Here is a 16,828-nt window from a genome sequence, read left to right on the forward strand (position 1 = left end):
CATGGGGTCACCATGGGTCTGAGGCTGTGATAAGATCATGTGCCTGGTGCCCTTAGCACAGTATAGCTGGTGAGACATGATGATTATTAGTTGCCATTATTTTTACTAGAGCTTGGTGTAAGGTAGCCAGGCACCGCCGGTGGGAGGTGGGAAGAAACCGAAGAGCCAAACAGCCGAATAAGCAGAAATCAGGCTTTATTGGGTACACTCCGGGCGGGTTCACAGACTCCGGGGGTCGAGTCCGAGAAGCCGCGCCCGATGCTGGGGTTTGTGATTTTTACATCTGCGCCTCTGGCAGCGGGAACTTGTTGTTAGGGTTAGGTCCTGAGGGGCTACGCATGGGGGCCCCTGGAATGTGAGTTTATTGTCCCGGAGCAAACAGTTCCTGGACTAGGACAGGAGAATGGGACAGGAGTTGACCTATGAGTTCGGGACAAACAGTTCCTGAAACAGGGTGGGAGTTTAGGTTGGGTAAGCGAGGTAATGGCTGACCAGTTTGCCTGGCGCCAGTTCCCAGGCTCTGGGACACTTGGCAGTGGAGGTTGGAGGGTTCCACTCTCAGAGTTAGTTATGACTAGAAATCAACAGAAATTGATGACACTAGGTAGGGACAAAGGGGAACAGATATGTGCCACAACTATCATCTTTCAATACTGTGCCCCTGCTGTGTCTGTCTTCCCCGCCTCCCATGTCCCTTGGAGGAGACCTTATTACCCTGGACCAGATGAGAAGCCTGAGGCAGAAAGGGTGTGGGGCTGTTCCCCTCTTACACCAATTCAGCTCTGACTTTCCCCAGAACCCCCTGTGTGACCTTGGGCGAATCTTTGACCCCTTCAGTTTCCCGACTGCAGTAGTTGTGGGGGGCGGTGCAGAGAGCTGATTTTGAGAGGTATCAGGAGCTCCCAGTTTCCAACATTAAAAGTGTTTAAAATATTTTCAGTCCCTCCCCTCCTCCAAGTCTTCTCTTTTCGGATGCCCAGGTGAGTGCTGAGAGGGACTGCAGGTGATAATAATATTAACAGAGCACCTTTTTTGAGCATTTACTCGGTGACTGACCCGTGCTAAACTCCTTTCCTCATTTTCCCCAAACCCTAATCCAAGACTTCGTGGGCCGGATTCTCTCTCCTGGCGCACGCGCTCGTTAGATGACCAAGATGTAGCGGTCCGGAAGGGACTTTTCCTGCTGCCCCAGGGGCACGTCCTTGCCAGGCTACGCCCGGCCCTGCGGTAAGGTGAGGGCAGGGGCGGAACTGGGCGGGGCGTGAGGGAGGGGAGTCGGCCGGGTTTGGTGACTACACTGGCCCGCCAGATCGTCCCACACCTGCCACCGTCTGGTGGGTCGGCTGCCCCTGTGCTCGCCAGCAATGCTGCCGCCGCTGCTGCTGCTACTGGTACCCGGACTCCTGCCCAGCTCAGGTGAGTGAGGAATGGGCCCCTTGGAGGACCAAGGAGCTCCTGGGACTCCTTCAGCCCTCCCTTCAGGCTCAGGAGTTGTGCCCTCCACCCCTCTGCAAGGCTTCCAATTCACCAGCCTTACCAAGGGCCCAGGAGCCCTAGAGCCACTGGGCTCCTTTCTCTGACTCACTGACACTTTTCTTCCAGGTTTCCAAGAGCCCTGTCCCCCAGTCCTCTCCAAGAGCTCCCACTCATTCATTCCTCTCAGGGGAAAACTAGCCCAGCCCTTTCCCCAAGGGCTCAGTATCCTCCCCAGACATCCACTCCACTCACTGTAACCCTCTTCAGAAACCAGACGCCCCTCATCCACCTGACCCGGGTCCTGTGAACTGACTGTTCACTCCACCTGTCCCTGGGGTCTGGGGTAGGATTACCAGGGGGACACCAGAAGCTGGGAAAGCAGGGGAAGAAGGGACCCAGCCCTACCTGGGGTCAGGGTAGAACATAAGGTTGCCTTCTTACCCATTCCTAGGTATCACCCTTGGAGAGGTGCCCTCAGTGACTGCCCATTTCTGGGGTGCACAGGTACACACACTGACAGGGAAATATACAGACACCACATCACATACATACACCCCCCCCCCCCCCCAGCCTCACCTGGGCACTTAGGTGTAGGGCTCAGGGACAGGCTCACACACAGACACAAACAAAGATACTCCAAGGAAAACACACACACAAATGCAGACATACACCCTCAGGGCCATAGGAAGATAGGAAGCCTGGACAGCCTTGGCACTCCCAGGGAGTCTGCCTTGGGCAGACAGAGCAAACAGACCCCAGAGTGACCTGCCCCACCTAAGCTGGCCTGGAGGGAGTGTTTTCCTTGGTTTCAAACCCAGTGCTGGGTGTCTGCCCCATGCTTGGATTCTCCATAGGGCTGTACTCAGGACCCTGAGATGTCAGAGCATGGTTAGGTCAGAGTGGGGGACCTCTGGGGACAGCTGTGGGGTGCAGGGTTAAGATTGGGGCCCTGTCAGATATGCTTAGACTGGGACTTGATGGATCCAGAGGTCAAGGGACCTTTCTGGGAGCCTACTGCATGCCAGGGGATCTGGAGCTGCCTATGCCAGAGATCTGCCCTAACAGGGCTCCCAGGCTAGGGGGTCACTCCTATAAGTAGATAGCAGCACAGTGTGACAGGGCCCCTGTGGTCACCCGAGGGTGAGGCAGATTCCAGGAAGTGACAGATGAGCTGGGTGAGGTTGGGGTGAGGGCATTTGCTGCACAGGATACTTGTGATAGAAAATATAACTAGAAGAACAGGAAATGATGAGCAGGGTCTCTGTGGTGGGCATTGAGAAATGACACTGGACAGGAGGGAGGGGCAGGCTCCTGCAGGGCCTCTGGGCTGCAGTGAGACCCCTGAGATTTCTCCTGACGGTTGTGGGAGCCCAGGGAAGTTTCAGGCAGAAGTGTGGGCAGCTAGGAGCAGCACGAGGCAAGTCCTGGGAGAGGGAGGAATTTTCATCCAGAAAGGAAGGTGAAGCTTTTAACTCTAAACTCTTTTTTGTTTTTAACATTTTGTTTTATATTTAACTCATCTCTACTGAATAAGCTACTTTCTCCACTGAGGGAAAAAAAAATTGGATTTAATTCTGATCTGTACTCTTCAAAAAAGTCAGTGTAATAAAAACTTGTTCTAGGTAAAAAGACACATAAGAGACATACTGGCCAAATGCAATGCATCAATCTCTGGATTGTCAGTCCCAGAACAGTGGAGAGTGGACTCCTAGGAGTCAGGCTAGCCTGGGCGTGAGCTTCTGCTCACCGGCTCTGTGACCTGGGATGGGTCCTTTTGCCTTGCTTAGTCTCTCATTCTCCCCATCTGTAAATGGAATGACAGCTGCCCACCAGACAAGGAGGCTATGCCACTGACAACAGGTGATGCCCGGTGCAGGGTGAGTTTCAAGTTATTGCATTTCCTACTATTGCTTTGACTTGCTTTGACCAAACACCAGAGAGTAGACTCATTCCCCTCACCATAAGGAGGAGTTGCTCTGGGATTCTGATGCCCAGGTCACAGTAGATTTGGAAATGCCTGGCCCTGAGCAGTAGCTCCTCGCCTTGGTGCCCCTCATCTCTGTCACCCTGGCAGGCCCCTTTCCCCTGTCGTTATTGGGAGAGGAGGAATGAGCACTGGATTGGGAGTCAGAAGCCTGGGTTGGAGCCCCCAGTCAGCCAAGTTCTTGTGGGGATCATCCCAGGCCTCTTTCTCACCAGTGAAAGGCAGGAGTTCCAATTGAACCTACTGTGCACTGCTATGTGTCAGAGCCATGGCTGGGTTCAGGACACAGGGCCTCCCTGTGTGAGAGGAAGCTGTGCCTGGGCAGTGAAAATAAGAGGAAGTATAAAGGGCCCTGAACCAGAGTTCTGGGGGAAGTGGTGGTGGTGCTGGTGAGAACCAGGGACAGGGAAGCTCCACAGAGGAGCCCTCCTTGGTGGCAGAGACCCTGTTTAGCTCCTCTCTGATATTCAGTTCTCAGTACAGGCAACGGGCTGACATTTGATGCACAACTTGGACTCTGTGTCTGGAACTGACAAGGGCAGGAGACTGGGAATCAAGGCATTCCAGGAAGAGGGACCAGCCTATACAGGGAAAGGCCCAGTGGTGTGATCTTTCAGATGATGTGGCTCTTTGTCCTGTTTTCTTTTTCATGGCTGCCTTAAGATTATTGATAATAATAGTTAGAGCTTGCTATGTGCCAGATGCTTCACGTGCATGATCTCATTTCATTCAATGAAGAGAGGTGCACTTATCCCCCGATTTTACAGATGAGGAAAACAAGGCACAGAGAGCTTGAGTAGGTTGTTTAAGGTCACACAGCCAGGAAGTAGGAGGAGCAGGAATCAAACCCAGGCTCTTCTTAGTCCACTGACCTTCCCCAGGGCCAGGGAAGACCTGACCTTCAGCCTCTAACCTTTGTTTCCCTCAGCCTCCTTGAAGTCACATGTGCACCGACGTGGGCTCATAGAACTGGCAGAGACCATAGACTGTGTTGGCCATCGCACGCCCCTGGCCTATGTTAGCTACGGCTGCTATTGTGGCCTAGGTGGCCATGGTCAGCCCCTGGATGCCATTGACCGGTGAGTTCATGCTTGGGCCAGGCTAGAACGCCTCCCACCCTCTGGGGTAGTTAAGGCCTATGAGGAAATAGCACATGGTGCTACCTTGTGTGCACGGGGCCTCCTGGGTAATATGGCCAATCAGGCCAAACCTTGGTGCCAGCTGCCCTCTCACTCTGGCTATGAGGTGATTACTTTGGCTGAAAAAAAGAACAAAGTTGATCAGACTTAAAGTCTATCAGGAACTCTTCTAAGAAACCCTTTGAGTCCTCACAATTCCATTTCAGAAATGAGGAAATTGAGGCACAGAAAGATTAAGTAATTTGTCTGGGGCCACATAAAGAGTAAGGTGCAGTTGAATCACTGCACTCTGCTGCCATGTGAGACGTGCCTGTTCTGTGCAAGGCTGTGGACTTTTATCTTTCCATGACTTCTCATTACCCTCATGACCATCCTTGGAAACGTACACGATGGCTATCCCAGTTTCGTGGACGAGGGCCCTGAGACTGAGGGAGGCATAGCCACTCACCTGTTTCCACACAGCTGGTAGGTGTCAGGGGACAGAATTTTATTATGTCTTCCCTAGCTTGGAGGATATGATTGTCATGAACAATTCTCAGTTATTTACTCAGCCTTGTGCCTTCGAGGCTCCTGCTGCTGGCCATGCCCTCTCACACTCTGCTTGTCCAGCTCCTGTACATCTTTCCAGATGCAGATCAAGCATTACCCTCTCCAGGAAGCCTTTCCTGAAGTCCAGCTGGGCATGGCACCTCTTCTGGCTTCCAGACTCCCCTCTCCTGCCCTGGCCAGTTTGGCTCAGCGGTTAGAGCGTCAGCCTGCGGTCCAGAGAGACCCGGGTTCGGGTCTGTACGCTAAGGGCATGTACCTCGGTTTGTCCCTGGCCCTGGTTGGGCCCTGCAGGAGGCAGCCACTTGATGTGTCACATCGATGTTTCTCTCTCTCTCTCTCCTTCCCCCTCTATCTGAATAAAAAATGGAAAAATGTCCTCGGGTGAGGATAAAAAAATAAAGTCCAGAATCCCCTCTCCTTACCCCACATCCCAGCACTTGTCACTGTACATGCGGCATCTGGTGGCTTGTCTGGGAGCTCCTGAGGGCAGAGCAGAATCGGGCCGACTTGTCCCTGCCAGACTCAGCTGAGGGCTCCACACAGAGTGGGGCTGGTGGCTAGATGGAGATATTATCAGTGAATGAAACCATGGGCATATTTAGGGACATTTGTGGGTATTCCTTGGGGAATTCTTCAACAATAAATTATTATTATTGAAATCCTAGTATGTGGTAGGCCCTGGGCTAGATGCTGGTGACACTGTGGGAACAACACAGAAATGGTCCCATATCTTAGAGCTCCGATCAGTGAGGAGGACAGATGTTAATCTCACGAATGAGGGTCTCATAAACCTGCCCTGCAGGCAAGAAACCTTGTTTTACGAGAGGGTGTAACAAGGAGATGCTCATAGCCTGGGAGGTAGGGGGCCTGATGACATTCTGGGATTGGGGGCTGATGCTTAGGCTGAAACCTAGAGGAGGAAGAGTGAGCATACAGTCGACTCAGGCAGAGGGCAAGTGGGAGGCAGGCTTGCTCTAGCAACAGAGAGATCGGTTCTGCTGGAGCTCAGAGACTCAGGGAGTGAAGCAGGCAGGGGCCTGGCTCGAGCATGGCTGGGGATGGAGGCAGTGCAGGACACACTGGGGTCAGTAGAGTTATTTCCCAAGATAGGATTCTCAGGGACAACGTTTGGACCAGAAGCAGATCACCCGTAGTCCTGGCATGGGAAGATGGCTAGGAGAGCAGCCCTGAGTTCACCCACCTGCTGGTCGGCCTGGCTGCCATCCACAGGTGCTGTCATCATCATGACTGCTGCTACCAACGTGCCATGGACGAGGCTGGCTGCCAGGGCAAGGTGAAGAGCTACTCCTGGAAGTGCATCCGTCAGCACATCGAATGTGGTGAGTCCCCAGCGACACCCACACCAACCTCCCAGAGAGACCCTGGGGCATCCTTCTCGCAAAAACTTACCACTGCTTCCAACTCTCCATAGGCCACCCTTTGGGTTTATCTAATAGAAGAGATCTTTAATACTGAGCACTTAAAAAATAGACAAAGATCCCTGGACTATTTGGCTCAGCAGTTAGAGCGTTGGCCTGTGGACCAAGGGGTCGAGAGTTCAATTCTTGGTTGAGGGCACATACCTCAGTTTCGGTTTGATCCCCAGCCCTGGCCGGGTCGTGTGGGAGGCAACCAATTGATGTGTCTCTCCCACATCAATGTCTCCCCCCATTCCATTTTATCTGGAAATCAATGGAAAAATATCCTCATGTGAGGACTGAAAAAACAGTAGACAAAAACCAAAAAAGATAGAAATGGCACCAGACATAAACCACCTAGATGTCCATCAGATGGGGGTTGGGTATGTAAACCCATGATGTATCCTCACTGTGGAAAACTGCAGCCTGGGAAAGGGGAGGTAGACCCATATGCTGACATGGAAAGATGTTGAGTGAAAAAGCAAACTGCAGAATGACATGTTCAATAAAGCACCATTAAGTTAAACTGAAAAACTTGCAAATAGTACCATACTATGATTTTTTTTTTCTTTTATTGATTTGAAAGAGAGAGTAAGGGAGAGGGAGAGAGAGAGAGAAACATTGATGAGAGAGAATATCAATTGGCCGCCTCCTCCATGCCCCACACTGGGGATCAGGCCCACAACCTGGGCGGGTGTCCTGACTAGGAATCAAATTGGTGACCTCCTGGTGCATGGATCGACGCTCAACTGCTGAACCACACCAGCCGGACATACCATACTACTTTCTTTTTTTTTTTTTTTTTTTTTTTTTTTTTTTATCCTCACCCGAGGATATTTTTCCATTTTTTGTACAGATAGAGTGGGAGGGAGAGAGAGGAAGGGAGAGAGAGAGAAACATCGACGTGAAGGGACACATCGAGTGGCTGCCACCCGCACGACCAACCAGGGCCAGGGACAAACTGCAACCGAAGTACGTGCCCTTAGCGGGAACCGAACCCGGGTCTCTCCGGACCGCAGGCCGACGCTCTAACCGCTGAGCCAAACTGGCCAGGGCCCATACTACTTTCTATAGCTACATGTAGACATTTGCAAAGCTCAGAAAAATGTAAAGATACACTCCAAACTGAGGATGGCTGTGGTCATCTCTAGGGAAAGAATCAGGTTGAAGGGAGTAATGGTAGAAGGCAACTTCATATTCTCTGTAATGTTTTCATTTTTTACAAAGAGAATGTCTTCATGAGTTACTCATGAATTAAAAGTTAAACAGAGCCTTGCTGGTGTGGTTCAGTGGATTGAGCATCATTCCATGGACTGAGAGAACCCAGGTTGATTCCTGGTCAGAGCACATGCCTGGGTTTCGGGCTGGATCCCCAGTAGGGGGTGTGCAGAAGGCAGCCGATCAATGTATCTCTATCACATCAGTGTTTCTATCTCTCTAAAAAAATCAATAAAAAAAAAAAAAAGTTAAACAGAAAAGGAATATACAGCCTGATGTGATCACTGCAATTTCATTGACATGCATCAAAAAAAAAGAAAATAAAATAAAAATGTGGATGGATAGATTACCTTCTGATGGATTTATTAGTAGGGGTGGGTTTTTTAAAAAAATATTTTATCTTTGTTGGTTTGAGAGAGAGAAACGTTGATGAGAGAGAACATCTCTCATCAACTGTATGGCCTCCACTGGGGATTTGGCCCACAACCTGGGCATGTGCCCTGACTGGGAATCGAACCAGTGACTTCTTGGTGTATGGGTCACACAACCACTAAGCTACACCAATTGGGCAGTAGGGGTGGTTTTGATATGCTTTTCCCCAATGACGTTGAGCATCTTTTCATGTGCTATTGGCTATTTTTATGTCTTTGGAGAAATGTCTATTCAGGTCTTTTGCTCAATTTTAATTGAGTTATTTGTCTTTTTTGTTGTTGAGTTATAAGAGTTTTTTATATATTCTAGTCACTGCACCTCTATCAGATATGTGATTTGTGAATATTTTCTCCCATTCCGTAGGTTATCTTTTCATTTTCTTGATAATGTTTTTTATGTATAAAAATTTTAATTTTGATAAAGCCCAATTTTTCTATTTTGTTTTTGGTATCCTATCTAAGACTCCATTGCTAGATCCAAGGTCATGAAGACTTATCTCGTTTTTTTGTAATACTTTTATCATTTGAATTCTTATATTTAGGTAATTGATTCACTTCGAGTTAATTTTGTTTTTTTATCCTCACCCGAGGACATTTTTTGATATTTTGTTCAGATTGAGTGGGAGGGAGAGAGAGAGAGAGAGAGAAACATTGACGTGAAAGGGACACATTGAGTGGTTGCCACCCACACAACCCCACAAGGGCCGGGGACAAACTGCAACCGAGGTACGTGCCCTTAGTGGGAACCGAACCCGGGTCTCTCTGGACCACAGGCCAACTCTCTAACTGCTGAGCCAAACCAGCCAGGGCGAGTTAATTTTTGTATATGTTGTGTGGTAGGGGTCTAATTTCATTCTTTTGCATGGGGCTACCCAGTTGTCCCAGTCCTATTTGTTGAAGAGACTCTTCTTTCCCTTGTTGAAAATTTCTTGACCCGATATGGATGACCTCTCTGCTCCTCATTTTCTTACCTCAAAGATGAGTGTTGCAAAGATGAAAAAATGATTTAGAATGTGATAAGCAGATTTGACAGGGGTAATTACGCTCTCTCATCTTTTCTCCTCCCTTCCTCATCCTGATCTCTACCTTTCTCTCTGACCTCACTACCTCCCACTAGAGAGAATTGGGGTTCAGGTGTGACTTTCCATTAAAACCCTAGCTTCAGCAACTCGGTCTGTTCTGGAAGAAAGGAGGCAATCGTACGAGTTGCTAGAAGGATGTACTTAGATAGGCATACATCCTCAGCATGATGTAGGAGCTGGCATAGAGCAAAACTGATTTAATCTTGAGACATGCTATTAATGTTTAGGTCCGAAAGTGCTCCAGACATCCTCTCATCTAGCCCTGACGCCCAGGGAAAGAAGTGACTTACCTAACATGGTGGTGATGTGCCTGCTCCTGGGCACATTCCCTGTCCCCAAACTGCCCCCTTCCGGTGTGGGTGGAGAGGAGGTGAAATGGGTCTTGAACTGGAAGTCTGTTAAAGATCTTCCCTTTCGCCCTGGCCGGTTTGGCTCAGCGGTTAGAGTGTCGGCCTGCGGTCCGGAGAGACCCGGGTTCGGTTCCCGCTAAGGGCACGTACCTCGGTTGCAGTTTGTCCCCGGCCCTGGGTGGCAGCCACTCAATGTGTCCCTTTCACGTCGATGTTTCTCTCGCTCTCTCTCTCTCTCTCTCTCTTTCTCTCTCTCTCTCTCCCTTCCACTATATCTGAACAAAAAATGGAAAAATGTCCTCAGGGGAGGATAAAAAAATAATAAATAAATAAAATAGAAAAATCTTCCCTTTCTTCCTTTGAACTTGCCCCTAACCATGTGAAAATGGTGTTTGTAAAGTATTTATTGGTGGAGGCTGTGCCTGTTTACAGAACTGCCCTCCCTGAACCAAACGAAGAGAACCAAAATATCTATTATGCATTTTTGACTAAAAAAATATTCTCATTCTGTTTGGAGATATTCTGAACATAGTTGTTTACTTAATTACAGGTGTGGCCCATTTTCCATTTATGGGCCTGACTTAAATATATTTAAAAATTTTTAAGCCTATAATAATATTTACTGGCAGGCCTTTATTTTAAACTTAACCCTTGGGAGTTATTTTTCCTTTTAAGTTTTTATTATTCTTGAATAACCTGGTGCTGTTGGGTTCCTGAGGCTATGGAACAGTGAGACCAAGTCTTGCTTTTGAAAGAATTTTTCTTGCTCAGAGAGGAGGATGGGAGCACAAGGGAGGTACTGGCCCCAGATCAGGAGATCCTGGGCTGGAGTCCTGGTTCGCCCCTTCCTGCTCTGTGGCCTTGGAGAAGTTACTGAGTCCCTCTGAGCCTCACTTTACACTTCTGTAAAATGGGAATAAAAAAACTTAGATGCTGTGTTTGTGTGAGAGTTGGAAATGATGTATGGCTTTTCTATATTCTCCCAACAAATATTGAGACTCTACTCTGGCAGCCTCCATGCTAGGTTTTAGGTAAGGCAGAGAAGTCTAATAGGAGGAGAGTGGAAAATTGTGTCTTTGTCAAGTGCTCTTATAACTGCTGTGTCAGAAAATAAAGCAGGTGAAGTACTATATCTGCTACAACATGGATGAACTTTGAAAACTTGATGCTAAGTGAAAGAAGCCAGACATAAAAGGTCATATACTGTATGGTTCCAAGTATATGAATTGTCCATAATAGGCAAATCTATAGAGACAGAAAGATGATTGACAGGGACTCAGGAGAGGGGGAATGGGGAGTGACATCTTAATGTGTACGAGATCTCTTTTGGGTGATAGAATGTTTTGGAACTAGATAGAAGTGATGGTTACCCAACATTGTGAATTTACTAAATCCCACTGACTTGTGCACTTTCAAATGGTAAATTTTGTTATGAGAATTTGTCATCAATAGAAAAAAGCAGGGATACAGTGTTGCGGGGGCAGGGGGGAGAGGGGTAGTCTTTTATATCGAATGGTCAGGTGTCAGAGGAGGTCTCCTTGCTAAGAAACCATTGAAGCAGAGACTTGTGGAATGAGGGGAACCACACAAAAAGCTGGTAGGAATAAATGTCTGAGTGTTCTCAGTACAAGGAGGATGGTAAGGCTAGAGCAGAGTCATTTAAGGTGAGAGAGTTGGGTGATAATGTCAGAGGTGTGGGGGCCAGATTCCATAGCGTGTTGGAGAACATGAGAGAGATGAGGAGCCAGGGAGGGTTTTGAGAAGAGGAGGGACATGGTCTGATTTGCTCTGTAACCAAACCACTCAGGCTACTGCATGGACCATACCCTGGAGGGAGCAAAGTGGAAGCCAGGCACTGGTGGTGAGACTGCTAGAGTGGTCTTGGTGAATGGTGGCTTGGGCAGGTGGTGGCAATAGAGGTGGCTCCTGGACATATTGGGCTAGAAGGTGAAACCGCAGGACTGTGAGGGAAGAGGAGCTGGCTGGCATATTTGTTCCAGTCACCCTGTCCTTAGACAGCCAGCTCTGTAGGAACAATGCCACCCTGGAGCATCTGCGGGTCCTTTCTCAGGAGTCACTATACCACCAGGTTACACTGCTCTGAGGGTGTCCGTGTCTCCACTGTGCAGCAGCCCATGGAAATTTTACTGGCAGAAGGACTCACTTCTGCATTATCTGGTTCTATTACCAAATTTTACACATTATTTTTTATCTATGTATCTATGTGTCTATGTATGTATGTATGTATCATCTATCATCTATCAATCATCTATCCATTCACTCACATGCCTTTTCTGATTCAAATCTAATACATGTTTGTTGTGAAAAATTCAAACATTACAGAAATATTGTAATGAAGAAAGTCATACTCCACCCATTAGAGTTAACTAGTTCCTGTTAAGTTTGTCATCTCTTCCTCCAGATTTGTATGTGTAAACAAATACATGTGTGTGTATAGGTATATAATAATAATGATAATAATAATAATAATAATAATAATCAGATCACATAACATGTATTTTATACTTTTTGTCATCTAACATTGTGTCTTGAACATATGAGTTGACCCTATTTTTATTTTTATTTTTTTTCCTTTATTGATTTTAGAGAGAGAGGAAGGGAGAGGAAGAGAGACAGAGAACCATCGATGAGAGAACATCCACTGTCCACCTCCTGCATGTCCCCCACTGAGGATCAGGCCCACAACCTGGGCATGTGCCCTGACAAGGAATGAAACCGGTGACCTCTTGGTGCCTGGGTCGACGCTCAACCACTGAGCCACACCAGCCGGACTGACCCTATTCTTTTAAAACTAGATAATAATCTATGGCAGTTTCTCAATCTTGACACTACTGGCATTTTGGGCTGGATAATTCTGTGTTGTGGGGCTGTCCTGTGCACTGTAGCTGTTTAGCAGCATCTTCGGCCTCTACCCACCAGGTGCCAGTAGCAACACCACCTCATCCCCCTACATGTGACAACCAAAAATGTCTCCAGACATTGTCAAATACCCCCTGGGGACATGACCACCCATGGCTGAGAATGACTGGCCTCTGACATGAATGTGTTTTATTTTTATCAACTGCTCTATGGATTTGCAAGACTGTGGCTGTTCATAAATCTTTGTGAGCTTGTCTGAGAATTGTTGTAACCTTGAATCCTAGACTTTTTGGGTCAAATGGTATATTTGAGGCAACTCTAGAATTAATATGTAGGAAGGGCTGCCCCCAGCCTGAAAGGGGTGCTACAGAACTTCTCCTAAGGGGCATTTATTTACATGAGAAGGACATTTTAAAAAAAAATGTAAATTGTGTTTATTTGTAGAGGGGTGGGGTGAAGGGTACCTGGTCAAAGTTAGGGAGGAGGAGGGCCACTAAACACCTGACATGCCACCTCCTTTTGGCACTGTCACTGAGTGGTATATTTTAAATCTATCAAATATCATAACATAGCTACTCTTCAAACTTTGTTGATATTGCCTTTTTCATGATGATAGTATTATATGGCTCAAAGTAGAAACGTTTGAAATTACAAAAATATTGTAATTTGTGTGTGTAAGTTTTATGGGAAATAAAACTCCCATATACACTCTTTGGTAAACCTTCTGGTGTTTTTCCTGTCTTTTTCTAGTGCATATATGTTCTAAAATAGCAGTATGTTTTGTACTCCTTATTTTTCTCTTAAGTATAAGATTTTCCTACATTATTAAAACTCTATTAGGCCCTGGCAGGGTAGCTCAGTTCGTGGGACCATAGAGCCCTTTGTCCAGTGCCTGGCTCTGCATAACTACATAATAAATGCTAGCTCCCATCATCCCGACTTTAAAAAATTATAACCGAGGCAGTTTGCAGAGTGTTTAAACACAGGTTTTTGGCCCAGCCAGTGTGGCTCAGTGGTTGAGCATCGACCCATGCACCAAGAGGTTGCCAGTTCAATTCCCGATGAGGGCACATGCCCAGGTTGTGGGCCGAATCCCCCGTGGGAGGCATGCAGGAGGCGGCCAATCGATGTTCTCTCTCATCGATGTTTCTATCTCTCTATCTGTCTCCTTGTCTCTCTCTAAAATCAATAAAGAAAAAAATTTAGCCCTGGCTGGTTTGGCTCAGCGTTTGGAGCGTTGGCCTGCAGACCAGAGAGTCCCAGATTCGGTTCCCGCTAGGGGCACATACCAAAAAACAAACAAACAACAACAACAACAAAAAAAACAAAGGAAGAAAAAAATTTAAACACAGGTTTTTAGAGTCAGGGGTGTTTGTGTCTGGCTGTCTCTCCTAGTTGTTTCCCAGAGTATGGGAAGCTTAATAAATGAATTTAAGTGACAATTTCCCTTTCAGTCCTCTCTTAACTTTTGTAGTTACAAAAGGAAGAAGTGTCAATTGTGTGATAGTCTGACTAGAGAGGTAAAACCCCTCAACTGCTTATCTTCCTTTTTTTTTTTAACCAAAATACTCCAATTTGAGGGCTTACAGCCTTCAATCAGGCAACAGCATTTAACTAGATTTTGATATTAAAACTATCCTCATTGGTTATTTGCTTTTGCTTTTTTTAAAAAAATCAGTTTCTTATATTTATGGTATAAAATTTTGGTTTACCATTTATGGCAGTGATAGAATTTATTTAATGTAATTTAATATCATTTAATATAATTTATTTAATAATTGGCTCACTATTTAAAAATGAGGGAATTTAAAGCAATAATCTTGCCACAGGCCTGAGTTTGGACAACCCTGTGTGCAGTCACATAGACAAACACAACAGTGCCTGGAAAGATGGTTGCCAGAGGGTGTTGGCCCCCCTGTCTCCTGCTCAACCCCTTCACTCATAACTGTGTTGTCTCCTGGTGCTGTCAGGCTCTCTGGGTGCTGCTCAGGAGAGAAGCTGATGAATTTTCTGATTCTCATGTGTCCCATTGCTAGTGTCTCCAAGGAACTTGTGCATTTGAAGACGGGATCTTTAAAGACCAGCTGGCAGCCTGAGATCAGCTTCAGCTTACTGAATGCCTCTCGCACCCCTGCATTTTACTGACTTGGTCTCTTGCCATTCTCCCAACAGCCCTTAGATGTAGGTGCTATTAGTATTCCTGTGTTGCACCTGAGGAAACAGCCTAGGAAGGATGAAGTGATGGGTCTCAAGGCACATTACATCCAATACTGACTGAGTGCAGATCCAGTGCCAAGTCTATCCTGGGCACTTTACATAGGCTTCCTTACCCAGGTTTCCCAATTACTCTGCACAGAGAAGCCAAAAAGTCAAATGGACTTTGGATTCTGCATCTGAAAACACTTCCCTGACAACTTCAATTTCCTTTTCTTCAAAATGGGGCCAACATTACCTCCCTCCTGGAGTTGCCCAGAAAATGATCACATGGTGAACTGTCAAGTGTCACACAGATGCAATTTATGACCTTTCCTGCCAACAGTGTTTCTGGCTTCATTCGTGTTTATCCTCAAGTCTCTGCAAGTCCCTGCCCTAACCTCAGTTTCCCCATTTTTTTCCAGGACCAGCAGAGGACAGATGTCAAGAACTCTTGTGCCGGTGTGACCAGGAGATTGCTGACTGCTTAGCCCAAACTGAGTACAATTTTAAGTACCTCTTCTACCCACGTTTCTTATGCGGGCAGGACTCGCTCAAGTGTGACTGACTTGAAATGTTCTTTGGCACAGGGAAATAAAACTCCTTTTCACTAATCAACAGCCACATTCAGTTCATTTTCAGAGGGGGACTGAGTTAAAGCTGCACCGTGTTTCCTTTCTCTCCCCATCCCAGAATTTGGGGCTGCAGCCTGTTCGTTTCTGGTTTAAGGTTAAAATCCCATGACTATTTTAAAACCATGACTGTTTATGACTGTATGGGGTTTGGTACCATTTTTGATGTTCAACCTTTATGAAAAGGCTCAGCTTGTCTTCTAACCTGCTTCTGATGAACAAACACCTGCTGAGTGTATGGCCTTATTCTAGGTTGAGGCAATAAACCAGACGACATGACACCTACCCGCATGTTCAAGTCCAGTAATTGTTAGCTCAAGGAGTATTCTTCCCTATCATAGTCCACCTTTAATAGTTAACATTTATTTCCTGATTACAAAAGTATTACACACTCATTGCTTTTTAAAAAAGGCAAATACAGATAAATGTAAAGGAGAAAAAAAATTACTCCAATTCCCACAATCCAGAATAACCATCTTTAGCATCTTAGTGTGCTGTCCATCAGTCTTTTCTAATTTTAAAAAATTGTAGTTGAGACTCGATTTATGATTTTCATAAGCTTTTCCTCACGTTATAAAAAAATCTTTGGAAACTCCATTTTAAATAGCTATACTAGATACCATTTTATATATCCCTAACTTTAGCACATTGGTGATATTCCTATTTTGATCAGTTATTCATGTTAGTGATGCTTGTGAATGTTTGCCAACCCCCACTACCTACCTTTTCATTATTCCTTAACCTCGATTTGCAGAAATGGAATTTTTACTTGAAAGGGTCTGAATATTTTAAATCGGCAGCTCCTCCTGATGCATGGAAACCTGTGGCTGAGGTCCAAGGGAGGAGAGGCAGCTGTGGCCCTGGCTCTGAAGTGCCCGTGCTGCTGGCAGTAAGGAGCTAAAGGCCATCCCAGTCCATTTGCTCTAACCCAGGTCTCCTTTACTCTGCTCCCCTGAGCAGATGTGGGTGTCATTCATCTTTGAAGCAGGATGTGGGGAGTGGAGTGGGGGCACCGGACTGGGAGTCTGGCAACCTATGGTCCAGCCTGGACCCAGCTCCACCAGTGCCACCCAGCCTCCATCTCTTTATCTGGAAAGAGTATTAACCCCACAAGGCCGGAGACCAGGGATGTGCAAATACTGCAGTGTCCCCAAACTGCAGTGTCGTCAGTCAGTGTCTCTGGCAGGTCATAGGTGTTAAGCAGGTAATGTTCCCATCAGGCAAGGGGACTTCAACATGACTAACAGGTTGTATTGAGCAATTCAGATGTTCATCATGTTTTCTAAACAATGTTTTTTCTATAGAAGTTTTGTCTTTACAAAAAATATCTTTTATTTTTATTTCAAGTAATTTCTTAAAACTTTCAGATGCAAAGTTTGTGTGAAATCTTCAGATACAAAGGATTAATGAATGAATGGTTCATGGAGTCACAAAAAATCCCTTCAGATGCGAGCGTATCTCTGCGAGGCCCATCTT

General features: G+C 46.5%; 1 protein-coding gene across 1 annotated transcript; it reads left to right on the forward strand.

Moving 5' to 3' along the window:
* Positions 1-1,364: 1,364 nt before the first annotated feature.
* Positions 1,365-15,434, forward strand: LOC118642127 (group 10 secretory phospholipase A2-like). Its single transcript, XM_036279734.1, has 4 exons — positions 1,365-1,416; positions 4,389-4,539; positions 6,379-6,488; positions 15,146-15,434. The coding sequence occupies exons 1-4, from the start codon at positions 1,365-1,367 to the stop codon at positions 15,286-15,288; spliced, it is 456 nt and encodes a 151-aa protein (XP_036135627.1). The 3' UTR covers positions 15,289-15,434.
* Positions 15,435-16,828: the final 1,394 nt, after the last annotated feature.

Source organism: Molossus molossus, unplaced genomic scaffold (assembly GCF_014108415.1).
Source record: "Molossus molossus isolate mMolMol1 unplaced genomic scaffold, mMolMol1.p scaffold_m16_p_3, whole genome shotgun sequence".
Taxonomy (NCBI): Eukaryota; Metazoa; Chordata; class Mammalia; order Chiroptera; family Molossidae; genus Molossus; species Molossus molossus.